Source organism: Plectrocnemia conspersa, unplaced genomic scaffold, assembly GCF_051122295.1.
Source record: "Plectrocnemia conspersa isolate PC_06_02 unplaced genomic scaffold, ASM5112229v1 ptg000005l, whole genome shotgun sequence".
In the NCBI taxonomy this organism is placed as follows: domain Eukaryota; kingdom Metazoa; phylum Arthropoda; class Insecta; order Trichoptera; family Polycentropodidae; genus Plectrocnemia; species Plectrocnemia conspersa.
Window position 1 is genome coordinate 12,529,578 of NW_028277169.1, and position 23,195 is coordinate 12,552,772.

The following is a 23,195-nucleotide window of genomic DNA, read 5'->3' on the forward strand; positions in this document are numbered from 1 at the left end:
TCTGTCATTTTTAGCAACTATTATAATATATTTTCAGTAAGAAAACCGTGAAATGAATTTTATTTTGCAGTTTTTATATTTTCGTACATAAAATATTGTCAGTATAATTCTGTTTTTTCTTTAGTTTACTGTAAATATGTAAATAAATCGTACCTTTGAAAGGATCATAAAACAGCTGCTAGTTCCGTAGGCACCGTACGCGGGACTTCAGATGCGCGTGTGCCGTGTCTTTTGACTGGGGCTATGTATGAATCGCTACAAAAATTTAAGTAAATAACGATAAAGAAAACTAAATATATTACAATACCAATTGATTCAATTATTAAATACTGAATGTGTCAACTAGTTCGCGTTCCGTCAGCGCTGCAGTATTGTTCGCAATTTCAAGATACTAACGAGCCCGGCCGTTGGCATTCAATTTGTCATAATAGCCACAAATTTGACCCGTCGCTAGGGCGATAAAAGCCTTTTGTAACACAATCGCGAACAATCGCGGTCGAGGGGCGATTATCCGCCGAACGAGCAATTAACACTCGGTGCACGCCTGCTGCGGTCGCTCGTTACACGAAAACGCAACGACAATAACGAAATTCTAACGACGAGCATGATTGACCAACTTTTCCCGTTACTGGGACGGACGGACAACGCGCTCGCGTTTATGAAAATTTTACGATATTAACGACGTTATTAAATTTGTTTTAATCTCTTCGTGGATACGTGGACCATTGTGTATGTGATTTTTTGGTTAAATAAATGAATAAATTGATCTTGATAATTGCTGATAATACATTTATATTCTTACACCCACATCTGATTGTTAGAAACGGTCTGTGTGTAAAGAAGAAAAACTTACCCGTATGCATTGCTCAGCAACTTTGCTCGGCAAGGCGTAGAAAAATCCTGCTGTATTTTATTAGAGTGCACCAGACCGTTTCTGATCAAAACTTTTGTTACCGCTTGTTTCTAGCGTACTTTCGCAACTTTGCTCTCGCCTATACTAGTACGGAATATTTATCGGCTCAATTATGACGTGAATATGAAATGCTCCGGAGTAAATTCGCCGAAGGGAAGAATGAGAAGCAAAAAATTGAAAAATTCACGTGGCGCCGCTGCCACAATCTATATTTTTCCTTTGGCACGTGACATCCGAAGCGTGCTCCGTCAGATGGTGCACGAGCTTTGAATTCTAAGCTTGAACGGAGCTTATTGGCTGCGGTGGCGGTACCTTCCGCTCTAAAGCTCGCTGTAATAGCAAATGACCATAATCAATCATTGTGTGAAATTTGCGGAATGCAATTTAAAATCACTTGTAGCTTATCATCATTGAAATCATAAAATGATATATAGTCAAAGTTATAAAAGCCTACTAAGATTCTATAAAAATATTTATTGCGTAATTTTTTTTATCAAAGTGAAATTTAAAAACTCCTATTTCTAACACTTGCATGTATTTTATGAATCAAGGCGATGTCTTATCAATCAGTTCCGTCAGTTAAGTCAGAGCGTTGCTAGGTAACAGGCCTGCCGAGAGGGGGGGGGGTAGAGGACAAATTCCTGACTCTGGAAAAACCCTTACCAAGAATGTATTTATTAATAAAGTAAAAATCGACCTCAAATAATGAATCTGAACTAAGCTATAGTTGCTTAAGATGTATGTACTGATGTGTTCCAATAAATAAAAGGAGCGGAACATTGCCTTCAAAAGCACCCACTTTCTACGTAGTAATTTCATAATAAAAATTACTATTCAATGGAACAGATTGCAGTTTAAAATTTGTTTGCAAATTATTGTTGACTTGATTGCTTTTTGATTGTTTAAAAATATTAGACATGAGAGGAAATATTCAACGGATGTAAATTAGTAGCAGTAAATTAAGGTATTTGATCTGAATTTTTAGATCGAATACCTGAGGAGAAGCAAAGAAATCAACAATAGCCTCAGTTGTATTATATAAATTTAATGTTTTTATAGATTGTATTAAATATAATGCAGCAAAATAAATAATATATTCAGTTTCATGTTGTTATTCTAAAAAAATTAAAAAAAAAACGAATCTATCCCGAAAATAAGTTTTTTAAGTATATCATTTTAGTAAAATCATATCGAAATACATTTTCACTAGTTAATATATATTTTTACCAGTGAAAATATAAATTATGTGCTAGTAAAATTATATAGTTCAACTTTTCATTTTGTAGTATTTTTTTATAATACATATAATTATATACTCATCATTATTTATTTTCATACAAAGTATAAACATTAAAGTGAATGAGTATTTTTTGGTAAAGTTATAATTTCACTAGTAAAATCAAAATACATTTCCACCAGTAGATATATATTTCTACTCCCAAACATTTAATTTAATAGATAAGCGCTAATTTGCTGCTCTAAAATGTATATAAAACTCAATTTGACAGTTGCGAAACGTCCATATTTGCAGTTCAAACCCAAACCTAATCTAATGAAAGTTCTGAAACTAATTATAGTTTTAGAAATTTTATTCGAGTTAGTCTAAAATATAAACTATGCTAACTCATCTCTTTTAGGGGAAAATAAGCGGAAGAATAAGTACAGACATACATCGCTTCTCACAGATTACTCAATAGTTTGTCTGCATTTCGATATTTCACTATTTTTTAAGAATATGACAGCTGTGCTTACCGATATTACTATGGACTTTCAATATAAAAGGGCTGATAAAAGTATATTCAAACCGAATTTTGGTCAATAGGAGAGCGCAAAAACAATTATCACTTCTCAGAAGGCAAAAATTCACGTCAAAAGCAATAAAATCGTGTCGGCGCCGCCGCAGTGGGAACGCTCGGTAACGAGCGTTCCCACTGCGACGGCGACGGCACGATTTTATTGCTTTTGACATGAATTTTTGACTTCTGAGAAGGGATAATTGATTTTTGCGCTCTCCTATTGGGCAAAGTTCGGCTTAGATGTGCTTTATTCGATTCTCACTCGTAATTTTGTTATCATATGTCTACATATAAACGCTTGATAATCGAGCGTTTTTATTGCGGTGGTACGATTTTATTGCTTTTAACATGGACAAGAAATTTACTATATGACAACACTGAGCAGCAAAAAAAAACACGACTAATTACCAGGTTAATGTTATAGAAATATATGCACTGCACAAATATTCTATTAATATGAGTAAATAAAACGCTGAAATTAATTATGAAGAATATCGTCAGAACTAAAGATTTTATTTTTGAGTCTCTAGTCAATCTAAAAAAGTGACTGAATTTTAAAACAAATTATATGTAAAAAAGTGATTGTAATAGAAAAATTCGTATAAAAAATTTGTAATTTACAAAATATAATGGCTAAATAAAGATAATTACGACAGAAACTGCGATAATTAAAAAACAATTTTTATATCTAGTATTAAATTAAAATTTGCTCAGGTTTTAACATAACTCTAGGAATAATTAAAATATTTAGAAAAATCAGTTACGATGATCAAACGATTTATAAAATTAAAATTTGCATGTGTCTGAAATTTGCACTGAAGCTCTCAATCCAGTAAAAAAAATTGAAGCACAGTCTTTGAAATGCAACGAAAATGTCTGTTGAATTATTAAATAGCTCGTTATTTAATTATGTTTTTAATTATTAGTGGAACTGTTTAAAAAAGCTGAAAATAAAATTTCAAGAAAAAGGAAATTATAGTCTCATGAATAAATGATTCTTTATAGATTGTCTGAAAGATGATTAATTTGATTAATTGACGTTCGTTATATATTTATGTTGTTATAACAACATAAATATTTACCTTTATTTTCTGTGTTATTCTTTTGTTTTCCTCAGTAATTAATTGTATATCTCTCTAATAGAATCACATTCTTACGTAACGATGAAAATATTGTTAAGATTTGTTCAGATTTTGTTAATTTAACTAGCACGATAGACGAGTGGTATAAAGTCACTGAATATTGACCTGAAAGATCTGGATTTGAATCCCATATGGATATAAGTATTTTTCAATTTCTATCGCATCTGGGAGATCATAATTTAATTATAATTCCGATCGATTATTACAGATTAGGTTTACCTAGATTTTTTTTATTTTACTGATGAATATTGGATGTTTAATTAAATTGAGCTAGGTCCTAAATAGTAGGTATCTAAATTATTATATTTTTATTATTAACATACTTTAATGTATTATAAGATTTAAATATTTTTAGCCTTCTTATTTATCTCTCGTTTAAATTTAGAATTATTATTTTGTAAAAAGCGCAAATGGTTATAATAAATAATATCTTTGATATCATCATTGTTAAAATACAAGTTTAATTGTTATAGATTTAGACTACTTGTCATTTATAAACATATTTTGTATTTTAGCACACGATCCAATAAAATTTTATTTATTGTGTTCCATGTACAGGTATATACCATTTTTATTTAAATTTTTTGATTTTAAATGTAGGTTTTTTTTATTTTTAAATTGTCTCGATTGACTGGTCTTTATCTTAAGTATTATTTTTTGTGATATCGATAAAAAAATAAATGGATGAAATAGTAAATTATACTAAAATCGTGGACCACCTTTTATTACTGGTCTATTTAGATCTGTTCTTTAAACAGGTGTTGTTTTATGTGTTATTGTAAATTGTTCACAAAAACTAATTAAAGAATATTTGTAAATATCCAGTGCTCTTTACTTGATTGTTTGGCTAAATATGTCATTACCTTTTTCGGAAAAATATTTTTCTGTATTACCCTATTACATAAATACATAAAGTTGTTTTAGTTGCTTGTACAATTTATGGTCGAAAACATTGTATTTACGTAATAGGAATTCTGCGTAAAGTAAACATTTAGAGATAGCTCACGTTATAACACGAGAAAAGTATGTATATACACATACATACATGTATGCTACTTTCGAGTATTTTTTATTGTGAAAAAATCCTATTTGAAGCGTCTTTTTAGCGAGAGAGTGTAAATAAATTACTTTCGTCTTATTCGCGAGTGCTCAATATGAATATTAAGGCGTTGAAAGGATCGTGCTTAAAATTGCACATTTATATTTGCATCCAAAGATCAAAGAACTCGACACATTTTTTTGGTTTGATTTAGATATTTTTTAAGAGTTTGATAGATATTTTGTTTGATTAAATTTATTAAATTCGTTGCTCTTTGCCACATTGCTAATTTAAATATATATATTTACGGTAAGATAAAATAAATTGCGATAGTTTGTCTCGCCGCTTTGAAGATTCTCTTATATATAAGTTTTATATTAAAAAAAATACTAATGATATTGTGATTCTTCTGAGTAGATATACATGATCATTTGTCATATATTTAAAAAATCAAGTCAGACTAAAAAAATTAGTAACTAGTGATTGTCGTGAAAGAAAGATGCAACGCATTTCTAATTATTACCGTAAGTTTTTTTTAATTATTGCTATATTATATGTATTTGATTTTCATAAAACCTGTTAGTTCGCTATTTTAAACACATTTTTCTGAAATTTTTGTGAAATTGCAATCCCGCACACACACGTCTTACATTCACGTCCCGTAGTAAAAGACACGTGCTTATGTCGGCTATATCTTTTCTCCGCAGGACTCTGAAGGGGACACTCCGTTGCACGATGCTATCTCCAAGAAACGAGACGACATGCTGACGCTGCTTTTAGATCACCAAGCTGATGTCACTCTCACCAACAACAATGGCTTCAATGCTCTGCACCACGCTGCACTTCGCGGAAATCCAAGGTAAGCCCACCCCATCCCCGCCGCCTGCATATATATTTAAATAATCCACTTTGCAGGGTGGAAATTTTCAACGGAAACTTACATTTTTATAAAATCGCCTCTATGCTATATAAAAGCCTATACGTACGTTTTGGGTTGTGAACCTTTGTACGAGAAGGTAATTGATAGAGGTACGAAGGTGTATGATAGTGTTCTTTACGGTTGTACTAGGGACTCTAAATACGTAATAAGTTCGAGGGTTAATCGAAGGATTAATTAATCATTAAGTCAGATGAATGGATAAGCATACTGTTGTTTTAATGGTTCTATTAGTTAATTAGATTTATATATTTTTCAACAATTTGTTATCTTTATTACGTTGTATAAAAAAGCGTTATTAATCATTTATCAGTTTGATCAAAATGGACAGAAACCGAAAATGAACAAAATCAGTTCTGGTTTATAGTTATTAATGTAGATTTATAAATAGAATAATATATAGCGAGCATGACATGACAAATATTTATTTTTTCTTAATATGCCGCAATAGAGGGTATACACTGGAAGGCCAATAAACATATAATCAACAATATATGGCATTAAATACCCGATTCAGAAATCACAGTCAATGAAGTAGTGCCACTTTCATAAGAGGTGAAAATATTTCGGTTGCAACTATGTTTATTAATGTTTATTATTCTCAAGATGCAATATAACAATTCTTATTTTAACGTTTTTTTTTCTCGAGAATTTAAAAAAGAAAATGTTGAATTAAATATATATTTAATTACATAGTATGTGATTATTATAATACAGTATATTATTATTAATATATTTAAAAAAACAGTGAAAAGCCTTCCATAAGATGTAATGTAAACGAAATGCCAGAATAGATCGATTGATTGATTAAGACTCCCTTTTTTTATACCTAAATCGTAAAAAAATGATCAATAACATATGTTGCTACTCTTTATTCTTCATACTTGAAAAATTTATGAATTTTAATTTAAAAAAGATTATGGCAGGCAAATTTTTTGGCGTATTTCTGTGAAAAGTCCATATAGTTCTTTTCAATCTGTCCATTTCCATGCAGAGCGATTTTTTTCTTATCTGATTAAAAATGTGGTGTAGATTACCAAAACAAAAATAAGGCCGATTAGAGTTGTTGAAAAAATCATCGTTAACAATATTTTGCCATTCAAATACTTTTACCCTCTATTAAAAGCTGCAAATGCACATGCATATTTTTAAACATCTGGTACGGACTCATCTTTTATAAACAGCGGCTTAAAAAACGCAAAAGTTATAAAACAATTATTACAAAATTATGTTGGTAGAAAAACAAGGCTATAATTATTTTCGCGGCATTTTTCTCGAGAAAGTCTCGAGAAATAATTTAAAAAAAGTATACGCAGTTTTTACTCTTTTTTTTTGTATTTTTCACATTAAATTAGTACGGTTTTTTATATCTGATTAAAAATATAGTGTAGATTACCAAAAGAAAAATAAGGCCGATTAGAATTGTTGAGAAAATCGTTAATAATATTTTAACATTCAAATACATTTGAGCTCTATTAAAAGCTTCCAAATGAGCATGCATGTTTTAAAACATCTGGCACGGATTCACTTTTTTGAAACGATTATTACAGATTTATTTTTATAGCAAAACATGGCTTTATAAATATTTTCTTGGCATTATTCTCGAGAAAGTCTCGAGAAATAATTTTCGAAAAGTATTTTTTTTCTTTTTTTCTATCTTGCACAATATAACTATTGATTTATTGTAACTGTTAACACAGTAAAAGTAATCAGTTATCAGATTCTTTCATACAAAGTAAAACTTGAATTGAATCAATTTTAATAGTGTAAAAGTGATTGATAATTGAAAATATACAGGGTCAAGTTTTTTTGTTTATAAATAAGCCAACCACAATTTAAGAAAAATGTGATTGCAAACACATAACCTATTTAAACACAAAACTATAATAAATCTAGTAAAAAATATATATAAAACACAAACTACATATATTTTAAATGTAAAAATAGAACAGTTAGTAGCTGAACACAGTAGTAAAAATATATCGATAAAATAATCGGTCCGAATATTTTTAAGTGTAACATAAATTTCTAATTATGGAGTATCCATAATAAATTTTAGCTGATTAAATAGGTCTCTATTTTATGTTTAAATAACAAATACGGCCGTGATTTATGATATATGGGTATAAAAATTTCGAAAAAAACTTTGACCCTTATTTTTACGATGTAAACAGAAAATCAAAATATAAATTAATGATTAAAAAAATATTGTTTTTCGGATGTAAAACATAATATTCTTAAAAACATGTTTACATTATTATAATTATTTATATATATATTAATAAAATAATAATCTTACTTATAATAAGTATTATATTTTAACCTTTTTTTAAAAAAAATAAGACAGATCAATAAAAGTACATGATTCATTAAAAGAATATGTATTCTCAAATATACACATTTTATCAACACTTCTTATCAAAGCATATGACTTGTTCAGTTTCTAATGGTTGAACATTTATAGTCATTCATATAATGTAAAACATTTCGAAGTATATTCCTAAAATAATAATAAATTTATTCGACGAAATCGGACCGATCAATAAATGCTTTTATTAAATTCTACTTACTAATTATGTTAGACTCTGTAGTCAAAAAATAGGTTTATACTCCTTAGACAACGCCTTTCGAATATTAATTATCAAGCTTTCCTGATGAACTTATAAAATGGATAATTTCTAAGGTCTAAAGTAATCGATACTTCATAACCATAAATTATTAGCCATTTTTAATCTTATTGTCATGTAAATATTTGGATTAGTAAATTGAAAACCATCCTGACGTATAATTTTTTTGACGTCATCAATAAAAATACATTTAAAATATTGTTTATATAAAGTTATGCTTTAAATAAACTATTGTGTCCCTATATATTAAATTTTTGATGTCACAACATTTGGATAAATATATATTTTCTATCTACTGCGATTAAAATTATCTGCAGTTTTTTATAAATGGCTAAAAAAATAAGCATATTTCTGCTATTCTGTCGTTGTTTGCTGCCCTTAGGCCATTAGAGGATTTTCTCACCATCAAAAACTTGCCGATTCCATTCTAAAATGTCTGTGCTTCCTAAAGGAATTTGAAATAAAATTTATTAATTATAATAAACATTTTACTATTCTTCACATTTTCTTACATTTTATTAGTAACTTTATTTTGTATTTCATAAATACTTTAAAACTGTTTTTATAATATCATATACATCGAAAGATATGATTATCTTGTGACCGTAAAATAAAGTTATTTTTCCAATACATTATTATTTTGTTTGCACTAACCAAAGAAAATACATTGGTCAGTTCGTCTGATTGCTTGATTGGTATTCCTCGGGGTGAAATACGAAATCGTGACTTCTCTACCCTGAGGACACATTTTATTTTTATCTATATGTTTCGACTCAAATTGGGAGAACAATTCAATTTTAGATCTGATTTTTCCGACTACCACAAAACATATAAAGATACTTTATTTAAAACGCTGTTTTATTAATTAATTTAATTATATATGCTCTTACAATATTTTATTACGCACGCAATATATTTTATGTTGTTTTATCGCCCATTGGTTTTGTGCAGATAATTTATTAGTCTCGTCTCGAAACATAATCGTCGCCACGTAATGGCTCTACAGTAAACACGTATAATTTATGCTTTTACTATATACTTTACACTGAAACTATATAGTTTACCAAGTTTATGCGATGACTGATTAAATAATAGGTTTCAGGGAATGGATCGCGTTTTTTACGTTAATATAAATCTTGAATATCAACATTTTTTTCGGAATTGTGGGACGCAATTCAAATCATTTATATTTGAGCAAAAAAATATATTTAATTCACGCTGATGAGGCAGTTGTTCTTTTAATCATAGCTGACCTTTCAATAAGTGCCTCACTTTGTTGATGCAGCTCTAAAGTCTGTAGTCTCAGGGAGCCTCGATTCTCTCGAGTAGCCAAAGTCGGAACCTTAGCGTTGAGCAAAAAAACATGAATTCTTAAAATGGTAAAGGCGGCTGAAAAGAAGCAGGGGATATAAATTCCAGTGTCGAGCCTAAGAAGAATGTGAGCTCTCCTCTGTTCTGATCGACGACTAAAACTTTATTGGATCATAGCCGTCATTATCCCTGGCACCTTTTTGTCTTCAACAAAGAGCGATGCTGGAAGTAGGGATTGCAATAATATATCGGTAGTACCGAAAATATTTTTTATTCAATTTTTTAAGTCCGTACATCTTATTTGATTAAAATCTCTATGGCTTAGAACTACGAAAGTGACGAAACCCATATTGCTTGAAAGCAAAAGCGTATAATAAATTGATACTTATTTTAGGGAATTAACGTAAGCAGTTTTATTATCCCTATTAGTCCAAGAAGATCAAAATATACAAAAAAATATTTTACTGTAAATTTTTCAAGAAAATCAGCCGAAATATCGGTCGGTGGGATTTTTTAATTTAACCAATTTTTTAAATTAAAAATTTTTTTTTAAATTAAATTAAAAAAAAAAATTAAATTAAATTAAAAAAAAATTAAATTAAAAAAAAATTTAAATTAAATTAAAAAAAAAAAATTTAACATGTATGGTATTTTTGTATCAGCGTGACGTGTCAATATCAAAGTAATATATTAGATTAATTTCAGTAATTTTGCTATGTTAGAAAGAAATCACCGCGTCTTTTATGATAGGGATGGCTGGAGAAGTAAAAAAAATCGCAGGTATTCCATAAGAAAAATCCTTTTTTATCATTTTTATCACTATTCAGACACGAATTTATTTAAATAGTCTACGGAATATGCTCCACTAAGCATTGGTGATAAATATTAACAATTAGTAAGTCTGAATAATTAACTTTTAATAAAAAACGTATTTAATAAAACTACGTTGTTTCGGTATTATTGCAATCCCTAGCCGGGAGACCATCAACTCTAATCGTGACGGCTTAGGTCGAGAACATAGGTTGAGCAATTCGTTGGCATACAGTTAATAATGCAGAACCTATCGGGTGTTGTAACTATGGATCGCTAATGAGCCAGTGGGTAAGGGCCTATGCTTGACAATAAGGACCAGGTTACATCCGGAGTAATTTATCCCTTGCGTCTCACTGACTCATAAAAAATTGTTTGGATTTGTTTGTTCAATTTTAAAATCAGTATATGTATATTTTTAATATATTATTGTATTTTTAGAAAGTTATATTTAAATTTATATTCATAATCATATCTGAAGTTGCTTACTCTAAAATAAAACATATTTTCGTTTAACTATACAATATTGCTCTTCAATATATTATAGATATATGTATGTACTATATAAAATTATATATCACAATCGCGTCATTGTATGATTTCGATTTATGACCGAAGTCGATATAAAAAGGAAACCAAACCCCCGATTCTTCCTCTGGCAATCTCGTCGTCGAAAACAAGAGTACTCGTTTGTCGCCGGGGCGTAAATTCGGATTGTCGTTTGTACGCCACGTGCTTACACGTGTCTTAGGAGATCGTCGAAGGAGTCTGCTTTTGCGTATTAGCCGCGGGAAAACACGCGATTTCATATTCACCTCACGCCATCTTATATGGCACATGCGTAGCTGTATAAATAATATACGAAATGTTTGTACGTGACTTATTCATTATGCCCGGGCGGGCAGGCGAACCTTTTCTCGGGGCCCCCGAACCCCTGTCTGTGTGCGCGGGTAAACACAATTTTGATGGCGGATTTTTCATACGACCCCATTGTTTTCTTTTATGTGTTGCGCCCCTCGACCCCAAAATCCGCCCATCGATACCTCTATTGATACTCGGCTGTCTAGCGCGGACTATATCGTAAGATTCCGTAGAATGGATACAACGCATACTTTCATTCGAGCCGCTTTTCAAGATAGGTTTGACAGACGGTTACTCAATACATCGTTGTTACAGTATCGTAGACATATATGCTACATTAACATCTGCGTTATATTTGTTTTAGCAAATTATATATTTTCGTGTTTAGTCATTAGTTGTGTGAAATGGTGCATTGCCGTTGTGCATCTTTTTTGTTCACTAATCATAACTCTTAGATACGATGGAAATTAAAAAACACATGTCCATATGTGATTAAAACACAGGTCTTAAAAGTCAATAGCCAGCGAGTTATACCACTCGTCTAATGGAAAACATTAATTGAACATCTATTTTAAATTTAATCATTATTTTATCAACAAAATATGATATATTTTTTTAATCAAAACGTTTGATATTTTGCGTCATGGTTATTATACGTTTTCGATAATTGTCTGAGTTAAGAGTCGAGACAAAGTTCGTTTTTAAGAATATGCAAATATGATAAAATAAACGACTTTTTCCGTAAAACGAAAACAACTGTAACAACGCAAAAACAAGATTAATTTTGGGAAACAATTCCGGATGCTTTACTTTTTTATACCAGTTTCCTTCTAAAAGAATTATTTATTTACTTTGCTTGTCGAGGTCTTTCAGTAATAGATGAAAATTATACGGAGAACAATATTTACCGAAAAATACCGATAACAGAAGCGCTTATAAAATATTCATACTCCTTAATAATATTGATTTGACGTTATTAAATTTAAGAAAAATGTACATTTAACAGTGACTACTAAATATTTATAGATTATTAAAATGTATAAATATAAAGTCTGCTTTAGTATAATATATGTATATACAATATGTATTTCTAATGATATTTTATTAAATAATATATGAAGTAATTTCATTTTAAAGTTGAAGCGAACGACTTCAAATTAAATAAAACTATCTTTAAGAAGAAATTCAAATTTGCAACCAATCGAAAAAAATCTTTTACGTAATTTTGCTTAACTCACAGATAAGTTTTTCAATGAAACTAGAAATTAAATTTAAATTCGATTCCAAGCAAACTTTTCGAATTATATTAATATTGTATTCTTACTATATCTATATTATATTAATTAAATATTTAAGCTTTTTATGTTATAAATATGTTATTGAATCTATATTTGTTTTCGATTGAAATTAAAATTTAAATCCGAATCTGAAAGATAAATCGATTATTTTGCTTATTTTTTATAATCTCTCTGTATATCTCATGTAAGATAAATATAAACAATTTAAACCGTCGTTAAACAATTCAGTTAAGATTCTTGTGCTAATATTCGATGATATGTATGTATGATATTATATTGCGGGGGAATCCTGCAAAGCCAGACAATATTACTGTGTCCTCGGCTAATCCGTTTAACTATGAATAATTAGACCTACAGTACGAAGCTAGTTAATTAGCCAACGCCCTGTTTGAACCATTTGTTAATACTAGTTATTTATGAGAGTTTTTCTTTTTTATAACGGTTGTAAGATTTTTATTTTGCGTATTTTTAAGTCTGATTTTAAACGTGTTCGCTGACAGAAACTTTCTAATTAGCTTTTCGCGGCGTCGGTTTTAAATATGAAAATCGTTTTAAAAAAGTTTTAATACAAATCCGTTCTCGGCACTCCCGGAATGGTAATTCTGAATGTATTACCCGAAATTTGAGCCTGGCTGCTGGGGAAAATCGAAGAATCTTAATTTTTTAATCTAAAAGACCAGCTATATGGTGTTGCAAAGATAAATTTTATATTTATTAATTTATATTAGCTAATTTTTAACTGCCACCACATTTCATTTCTAATGATCTGAATTTTATTGCGAATATCGTCACATTTTTAATTGTAAAGATTTATTTTTTTGACATTGATTTTTAATTTTAATTTAATTGATATTTTATGAAGTAATTTTAATACAACTATTTATATTTTTAGCGTTAGTATTGCTAGTATTAAATCGTACTTATATCGTGTAAGTAGTTGAAAGAGCATCACTGTGGATAAATTTGCGCTGAAAAATCCCAATGCATGTTTTTAGCGTTGATATCTTCGGTTAACTTTCAAGTCTAAGCATAGCACCGAGATCGCAACGGGTTAAACTATATGTTGGTGAATTTTATCCTATGAAAATTATTATTATTTTATTTTAATGTTTAATTTGAATCGCGAGGCTTTCAATGTTAATATTAATTAGATCTTTGCGGTGCACTGTGTATATTTTATATCTATTCTATTATCTATTGGTTGACATATAAATTAATCTTTCTCGCGATATCATTAATGATGTATTTTCTCGTTGTCACATGGCAACTCTTCCCAACATGATCTGCAGTAATATCTACAACTTCTACTGTAGTTTTATTTTCTATTATCCAGGGCTTTCATGTTTATACGAAAATATATATGATTGTGAAAGCTCTTCGTTAGATGCAAAGTTGTAAATTAGCTCGAGGGTACTAGCCCCTTGGTTCGGGCCGGTTTTAATCGAGAAATATCGCTTTACGCCACGCAACTAGTGCGGCACTAATAAGAGGGCCCCTAAGCGCTGGACAGGGATTAAAACAATGGGGCCGGAGTTGCAATCGGCTTCCGTGGCCCGTCAAACAAAGCAGAAAACCCACGAGCCATTTCCATTTGCGGACAAATTGAAATCGAGATAAGACATGGATGGCAAACTTAGACCTTTGTCAAAGCGCGAGCACGTGTTTTGTGTTTCGGGAAAACGCTGAAACGAGTTTAGTTTAGTTATAGTATCTGAAAAGGCAGTTTTTCGTTTTTTATTTATTATTAAAATCGACTAAATATTTTATTAAACGAAAGCATGACGTATCGCTAGCTGAACACATCATGAAAGATCTCGGTTGCTCGACAAAATCACTACCGACAATAATACAACTCAATATTCCAGCAAAGATTTTTAAACTTTTTAGACCTGCTATTTCAACTTCACCGCCTAATAGCGGCTCATTTTTATAAATATGTATGTGCTAATTTAAATATGTTTATAAAAAAACTGTAACGAACTTTTCCGGTATCGATTTTGGTTGCAAAGTCACACCCCTTCTGCGTCAAAATAGTATACCAAATCTTAAATCAATTTATCAATTATCTGGAAATAGATATATCTATGAATGCCATTATTTTCTCACACACAATGTAACCGAAAAGAGATTCATCCTCATACCCTAACTTCAGACTTCACTCAACCTCCTACTTGCAATCTCTTCAAGATGAACCGTGATAACCTTCCCCATCATATTATGAAATTTATTTTTATTACACTTTACAACAAAATTACCGTCTCGCCTTTGAGTCAATGCCTTCACTTGCGCCACTAACTTCTAGAAGGCTATTCCAAACTTTGCTCACGATCGGGTCGTTTTCGCAGATAGCTCTGGTGAGTTATCATTGTTTTCGCCGTGACGTCTGAACGTGTCTTATCCATGGCGCACTTTCGTGTTTAGGATTTATATTTATGGTGAACTGGCGCAGAACTTTCGGGCCGTAAACGGATCACTTTCGCATAAAGGCCTACCGTTTTTTCTCCGACACTCGCGAGAAGATCCGCGGATCTTTATGGATCATAAAGCGAATTCTTCGCGCTCCGGACGTAAGTGATTTCGAAAGTTGGTTTATGATGGGTTCGACTCTATTTTAGATTGAGATCAGTCCTGTGTGAGAGGACGGGACGACTTTAGTAGGGTCAGCGTATTCGAACCCCTGAATTTTACATCCTCTCGCCAATGTCTATTAAACCAGATTTATAAGCAAAACTGTGTAAATTTAATATTTAACTTTATGTATATGTATAAATACATTACTTTTCTCATTTCAAATCCGCTCACTTTCTCTCAAATTTATTATTAAATCACGTCACAAAAATCATCAAATATGTTACTCGCATCTTACTATAAGATAATATTATCGCTGTTGCCTTTATATATTCACATACCCAACCGCTCGCGATAATAACGTTTTCATCCATCCCTAAGAATTGCAAACAATAGGTTTTTCCATTTTTATGAAAAATATTTTCCAAAAATTTACGATGTGCCATCCGCCGAGTGTTGTGCTCGTTCAGTACATCCACTTTATGGCCGCTGTGGCTATATAGATTTACATTTTTGGCGTGGACCTTGTTTATAGTGTACTGTCGTAATTTTTCAGCGTATATGTTTACAATAAAAATATTGTTCTTTATTCGGTACATATATTGAAATACATACAGAGATGCGGAGGCTAAAATAACTGCGCGAAAACCCTTATTTGTTGTTCGTATAAACAAATTTTATGTATTTTAGGTGTTTGGGTGTTCCATTTTTCATGTAAAACTAAAGTAAACATAGCAAAGTTAATTTATTACGTACATATGAAATTAGATGTTGTATATATATAAAAAAAATCGATTTTTGATTACGTATAAAACACAATATAAATTTAAATATATATTTATTAATTTATTTATATTTAAAGTGAGATATTTGATTCATAGTAAATAATATACGATTAATGTTTTGAAAGTAAAGCTTTCTTTTTCTTTGACTTCCAGCACATATATATTATTTTTATAAAGTACTTCAGCGCACTTCAATCTATCGTTAAACACCGTTCATAAAAAAATGCAAATAATTTCAATTTTTATATAAATAAAATAAAATAATATTTCTTGTTTATCTAAAATATACATAATATATTTTATGATGAATATCACATTTTAACCTTTATTTTTGAAGGTTGTGACGTACTTAACATTAAAGCTAATTTAACTTTGTATATTTTTCATTAAACAAGTTTATTAATAGAAACATCTCAATTTATGCAAAATAAATATTCCCAGAAATAATAAATATGATGAAACAAGATGTTTTATTTTTGAAATCTTTTATTCAATTCAATAAAAATAAAAACTCGTTTATCAAACGCTTTTTATCTTAAAATTTTCATACTAATTAGATTCGATTGTACTCAAATTTTATTATATATCACTGTAAAAATCAAGTTATAATATATGACTTGTAATTAGACTTCATTGGAGCTTAATTATGTTTATTAGAAAATGAACACATCTTGTTATTAATACTTGTTTTATTTTATAAATTATTTCTCAAAATGTTCATATGAATTAGTTAACATTATAATGTATTATATATAAAGTGTAATTTATACTATATTTTATATATATTTGTACACTAAATATGAAATTTTAAGATTTATCTTGGCTTTTTATTCTTTAATGTATTTTCGGGTTTTGAGACTGAAAGGGTGTGATTTTGCAGACAAAATATTTGAATATAGCTAATTTGTACAATTTACTAAAACGAAATATTGTCGTGTTTTAAATATTTTATAGACTGAGTTGTTATTTTCTTTTTTGTTCGGAATTAGGTTCCAATCGATTTATCTACTTTGTTTTTGTACTCATTAAATGGGAAAATATTTGTTGGAAAAAATAGGTGGTTGCAAAATACAGAAACCTCTTGACTGTCACCTCATGTGCAATTTTGAAAGCTTTTGTAACTCTTGACATACAAAAATATGACATCTTATTTTATTTGAAATTTAATTATTGGTTCTCAAAGTTCAAGAATTCTCTCTGCCAACCTTTGAAACTCGACTAGTACATCAGAAATTTTACATCAAAAGAAACTACAAGCCAACTGACAGTGTGTAAATCTATCTCTGTAAAATAATTAGAGAATCGCTGTTTGAGTTTCATAAGTTGACTTATTACTATATTTCATGTCGTCTAAAGGAATATTTTTACAATACTTCAAAAACAAAGCGAAGGTTGAAAAAAAGTCTCTTTTTAAAATCTCGTCAAGCTGAATTGCAAAACATTTATGGCTTATTTTTGACCACATATAATCTATGCCGTTTTAAAAGCTGCTGTTTAAACTAATTTTTCATCAATAGTATATATAAAAAGCTAGTCTTTGATGCTGAAGTTTGATCGAATGTACTTTTAAGTTGCTGTCCAATCTTTATCTTTCAACAAACGTTACTTAATTTAAAAAGTAATACCGCGATTTGGAAGATAGATGTAATTTTTTTAATGATTCTGCAGTCATTACTTTCAAACAGACACACTGCGGTTCCGTTATTTTTCTTCTATTTGTGTAAACTCATATTCAAGGAACTCTTTCTAAAATATTTATCTCCTAGTTGATGTCATCTGAAGAGTAGAAAAGACTGATTAAAATTGACTTGTTCAGTGATCATAATTTTTTTTAGCTTTTTATTTAATTTTATTTGTGTCCATAGTTTTAATTTTCACCCAATTTGAGGTAATTTACGCAGGATCGTAACCCCTTTAGTTTCTTAAGTCTTTTAATTTGTTTAAGTGTTAATACACACCTTGATTTTTTTTTTGTAAATATCAAGTAATAAAATAAAAAATAGTATCAGAACCGAAAACCACAATGATCTATTCTAGTCTTATAAAATATAAAAAAAAAAAAAATTCTGCTGAATTTTACCTAAATTTTTCTTTAACTTATTTTTAGCTTTTCTTTTTTTTAATGTAATACTTTAAACATCAAAATGACATAAAAAAATACAACATAATAGTATAAAAAAAACTTCCTTATAATATTAGTATATTTGTGTATTAAAATCTCCAAAAGTACACTGAAAATGCAATCATGTAATCAATTTCAAAATATTTTATTTTAATTATTTAAATTTCATTTTAATTTATTTTTCAATATATAGTTATTGTTATTATACTTGTTTTTAATATATTTTAATAATATACTTCAAACTTGAAAATTGATAAACCTAATATTGATTATACAAATTATATCAAAACTCTAATAATTTATTGTTTTCGACGTGAACTACAATAATTCATTCTAGATATTTATATATGTACATATCTTTTATATTTTAACATCCATATTTTTACCCTTTAGTTTTGTAGATGAAAAAAAGCTTTTTAAAAACTAATTAAAACATTATTAATTATTTAAATGCCGGGAAAAATCGATCGACTCCTTTTTGTAATTTTCTTTAACACGCTGAGTGCGTTAAAGAGCGTTTATTTTTCGGGCTTAATTTCTTATAATTAAATCTGATTTAAGAGCTTCTATAAACGCTGACTTATTAAAAGCAATTATTTTTTTAAGATCTAATTCAGTTTAAATCACGGATGGAAAATATATTAGATTAAGTATTATTTAAGATTAGATTTAGTAAACCTGACAAAATAATACCAGTGAAACAAGCTTTTTTCCTTGCGAGTATAATTATTAGTTTTGTATTATTATTATATATTTTATTGTATCGTATTATTATTTTTTATTTAATATACATATTTTATTTTACTCAATATATGTATATTAATTTATTAAATTTATTATTATAATAAGTCAATAAATAAAAATAAGGTAGATTTTTTTGCTAATTGATTTTTAAAAATCTTTTTAATATTTTTATAATTTGAAAATTGTTGACATTGTTTTTATTGCTAGCAATTATGTGCTGGCAAAAAATAATATTATTAAAATTGATAAAATCGGTCGTTTTCGAGCGTTTTCACTGCGACGGCACCAACACGATTTTATTGCTTTTGACGTGAATTTCGGTCTTCTGAGGCAAATTGTTTTTGCGCTCTCTTATTGAGTAAAATTCGATTTGAATATACTTTGATCAGCGCTTTTATATTATAAGTTCATAGTAATATCGGTAAAAATATATATCATATTTTTAAAACATAGTGTAATATCAAAATGCAGACAAACTATGGAGCAATATGTGAGATGCGATGTTTGTCTGTACTTATTCTTCCGCTTATTTTCATTTGAGTGATGAGTTGGATTAGTTTTTATTTTGGACTTAATTAAAATTCTAAAACTATAATTAGTTTCAGAACTTTCATTAGATTAGGTTTGGGTTTGAGCAGCAAACGGACGTTTCGCAACTGTCAATTTAAGCTTAATAGACATTTTAGAGCAGCATATTGGCACCTATCAGTTAAATTATATTTTTGTTAGTAGAAATATATATCTACTGGTGAAAATATATTTGCACTTCACTAGTGAAAATATAACTAAAAAATATAAATAAATAAATATAAGTATATATGTATTATTACATATAGAAAAGTTAAAGCCATATAATTGTACTAGCACATGCCAGATAATTAATATTTTAACTGGTAAAAATATATATTTACTGATAAAAATTTATTCCGATATGATTTTACTAAAATGACATGTCTTAAAAAATATTTTCGGGATAGATTCGTGACTGTTTTTTCTAAATTTTCTTCTGGGAATAAGCACATGAAACTGAGTGCATTATTTATTTATTTTATTGAATCAAATCTTGTTTTTATTAAATTACAGATAATTTTTATAATTTATTTGCTGTTTATCTTTCGTTATTTATATGCTACTTCCTTGGGTATTGGATCTGAATTATCAGATTAAATACCTAAATTTACTGTTACTAATTTCCATTTGTTGATTTTTTTCTTTCATATCTTATATTTTTAAAAAGTTCAAAAAGCAATAACGTTTGCAATAATTTGCAAACAAATTTTAACACAAACGGAGCTGCGTCAAAAAACTGCAATATGTCTCTTTGGATAATATAGTTTATTGTGAAAGTACTACCTGAAAAGTAGATGCTTTTGAAGGCAATGTTTCGCTCCTTTTTTTGTATATATAAAAAGGGTTGAAGGAACTTATACCTGAAATACATTAGTACATGGTACATCTCAAACAGCTGTAGCATAGTTCAGATTCATTATTTGAGGTCAATTTTTACTTTTTTTATGAACATATTCTTGCTATGATTTTTTCCAGAGTCGGGCCCCGTGAATTTATCCCGTCTTTCCCCCTTCCTCTTATTAGATCTGCTCACAGGAACTTATACTATTTATAAATATAATATAATTTAACATTATATGGTTGCTTATTTTGTCCAAAATTATCTTATATCAAGTGAAAGTAAAAGTCAGTAATAGTCCTAACATGCTTTCCAAAGTCCCAGATGCCACCTGATTCGGCACACTTGCGAATTCAGAAATTTCCAATTTGGCGAATGGCATCACGATGGCGTAGAAAACGCTCGGTCCAAAGTTGGTCGTGCCGTAAATGGGTTTATTAGGTACGAGAGACTTGGCACGCCGTCTACCCACCCCGGCACATCACTTGGAGACGATGTGTGATAGATAAAGGGTTCCCCGGCGTGTGAATAATTTAAATGTGTAAACGGACACTCGTAATTATTACAGTGTGACACGTCCCGGCCCGAGAACTATCCCTATAACCCGCTAACTTTCACGGGACACATTATCTATCCGGCAGTACCAGTACGGGTACTATCCTGTTGCTATAAAATATTAAGCTGTTGATACCGCCGGAGCGTGTCGAAAGCGGATATTTGCATCGATATCGATCCTTTGCGCTATTAATAAGATGCTATGTGTGAGTCGACTCGCTTGCTGGACACAAAATTTATTTATACATGTATGAAATTCAGCCAACTATAGGTACAACTATACTTAATACTATTATTATAATTTCATTAAAACAATACGGTAGATAAACTATTGTAATTTATAGTATTCTTGGGGGCGTAAATAATAAATCGATGCTCAGTGACTTCCAGCTGTATAATGTAGAGTGCCCTAAGAAAACGCGATCATGTCCTTGCACGTGACCGAGACGTCAACGCTCGCAAAGACTCGACACTCACATGAGCCATTCAGCCAATCGCCAGACACAAAAATGTTTTCGGCGATAGCTTCAAAAAGATGGTTCAATATATGTAAGTAAGTATTTTTATGCATATATACAAAGCATGATGAAAAACATTTGCTATTTGCGATGCGAATGAAAATTGTTAGCCATATTTGACGCATAGTTTTTGTTTGACAGTCGAATATTGATGAAGCATAAATCAAGTTTCATTTAAAAATACACCCTTCAACACATCCTAATTATTACTAATTTTAAATATATTGTTTAGTACAACCTTTCTTTAGTTGGTAACAGAAAAAATTACATTACATTATTTTAAAATATTTTTTTTTAAAAAAACATACTTTTCGAGCAGTTTTATTTAATATTTTTTTATTTAAATATAATTATTAAGACTTACTTATTGCTAATATTTAAAGCCAATGTTTAGTAAAGAATATTCCGTGGATTATTTGGGTGTCTGAATAAAGATACAAATTTACAAATAGTGGAAAGAATTTCGTAATTTTTTTCACTTCGCCAGCTTTCCTTATGATAAATAAGGGCGCGGTCATTTCCCTGTTACATAACAAAATTACTAGGAACTGCTAGATATCGTTTGATTTACGTGAGATAAAGCAAATTTATTCATGTTTTACAGTGACTAATATTTTATTTCCCAGTTCCTTGGCATAAAGTCATTTACCTGGGTATCGATGCTTCTTCCTTTCTTCCTTCACTTTACTTTCCCTTTATTTTATTAAGGAAAGAAAAAAATATATAAAAAAACATTCCTTTTCCCCTTTATTTATATTATTTTGTATTTTTTTATATCCCGTCGCGCATACAAAATAATACAAAAATATCTAACAAGCTAAATTTAATTTTTATAATTTGTGCTGAAATATCGACCGGTGTGATTTTTTGCATAGGATGCGTGGGCTGATATTTCGACTCTCTTAGACTAAATGAGATAATATTATTTCACTTTGATATCTCACTGCGGTAAAACTATTATGCCTGCACTACATTCTCTGGAAAATGGCCAAGGTTGGCCAAGGACGGAGAATATAGTGGGCTACTTCGGTCGAGTTCGGTTCTGCCTGCTCTAAAATCTCTCTGAAGTTGTCCGAGGTTACCGAGAACCGGCGGTAAAGTGGGGATAATTCAGTCGATATAGCCAGCTTCGAGCGCCTCCGAACATTGTCGGCATATTTCCGAGTCAAAGCTGTTTCGAGCGCGAGCGGTGATATACTGCCCCTTTCGCTCTCTTGCGTGTTAAGTGATGAGAGTAAGAGATATAATGATATGGTGCTTCGCAAACTGCGATAGAACGAGTAACTAGGTTCAATTTCAGTATGCGCGTATGGTTAACACGCATGACGAGCGCTGCATCGAGGTCACGTGGTCAAGTTATAATACCACATGCTTATTGGAGACTTGATCCTACAGCACACGTTAACATGCTTTTATAAAACTCGATCTTCAACACATTCTTACTGACATCTTTGAATATTTTAGGGCACCAAAAGAGATTAATTATATTTTTTATAGTATATTTTTCTAACGGATATCGTTATTATATTTTTTTCATATATAATTAAATAATTTAAAAATAATTAGTGTTATTTTGCGTAAATTGAGTATTTACGACCGAAAAGTTTTCATTGATATTGTTTTGGTGAGTGCTTACACAAACTTTTATAATTATCAGTAGCGTAATTTTAATAATATGACAATTTAAAAATTGTGATTATTTGGCACTTTTTTCGATATGCCGGCTGTACGTGACAGAAGCCGCCGTCCAAACGTCATTCA

At 29.8% G+C, this 23,195-nt stretch overlaps 1 protein-coding gene across 4 annotated transcripts in view; it reads left to right on the forward strand.

Annotated features, from left to right (window-relative positions):
- LOC148234885 (E3 ubiquitin-protein ligase mib1-like) overlaps positions 1-23,195 on the forward strand; it is a 660,035-nt gene that overhangs the window by 98,826 nt on the left and 538,014 nt on the right. For all 4 annotated transcript variants that reach the window (XR_015809584.1, XM_088185934.1, XM_088185933.1 and 1 more), the window contains exon 10: positions 5,598-5,749. Coding sequence is in view for 3 of the 4 variants with exons in the window: in XM_088185934.1 (XP_088042060.1) it covers positions 5,598-5,749 (152 nt within the window). In the remaining variant the exon portion in view is untranslated. The remainder of the gene's footprint in view (positions 1-5,597; positions 5,750-23,195) is intronic.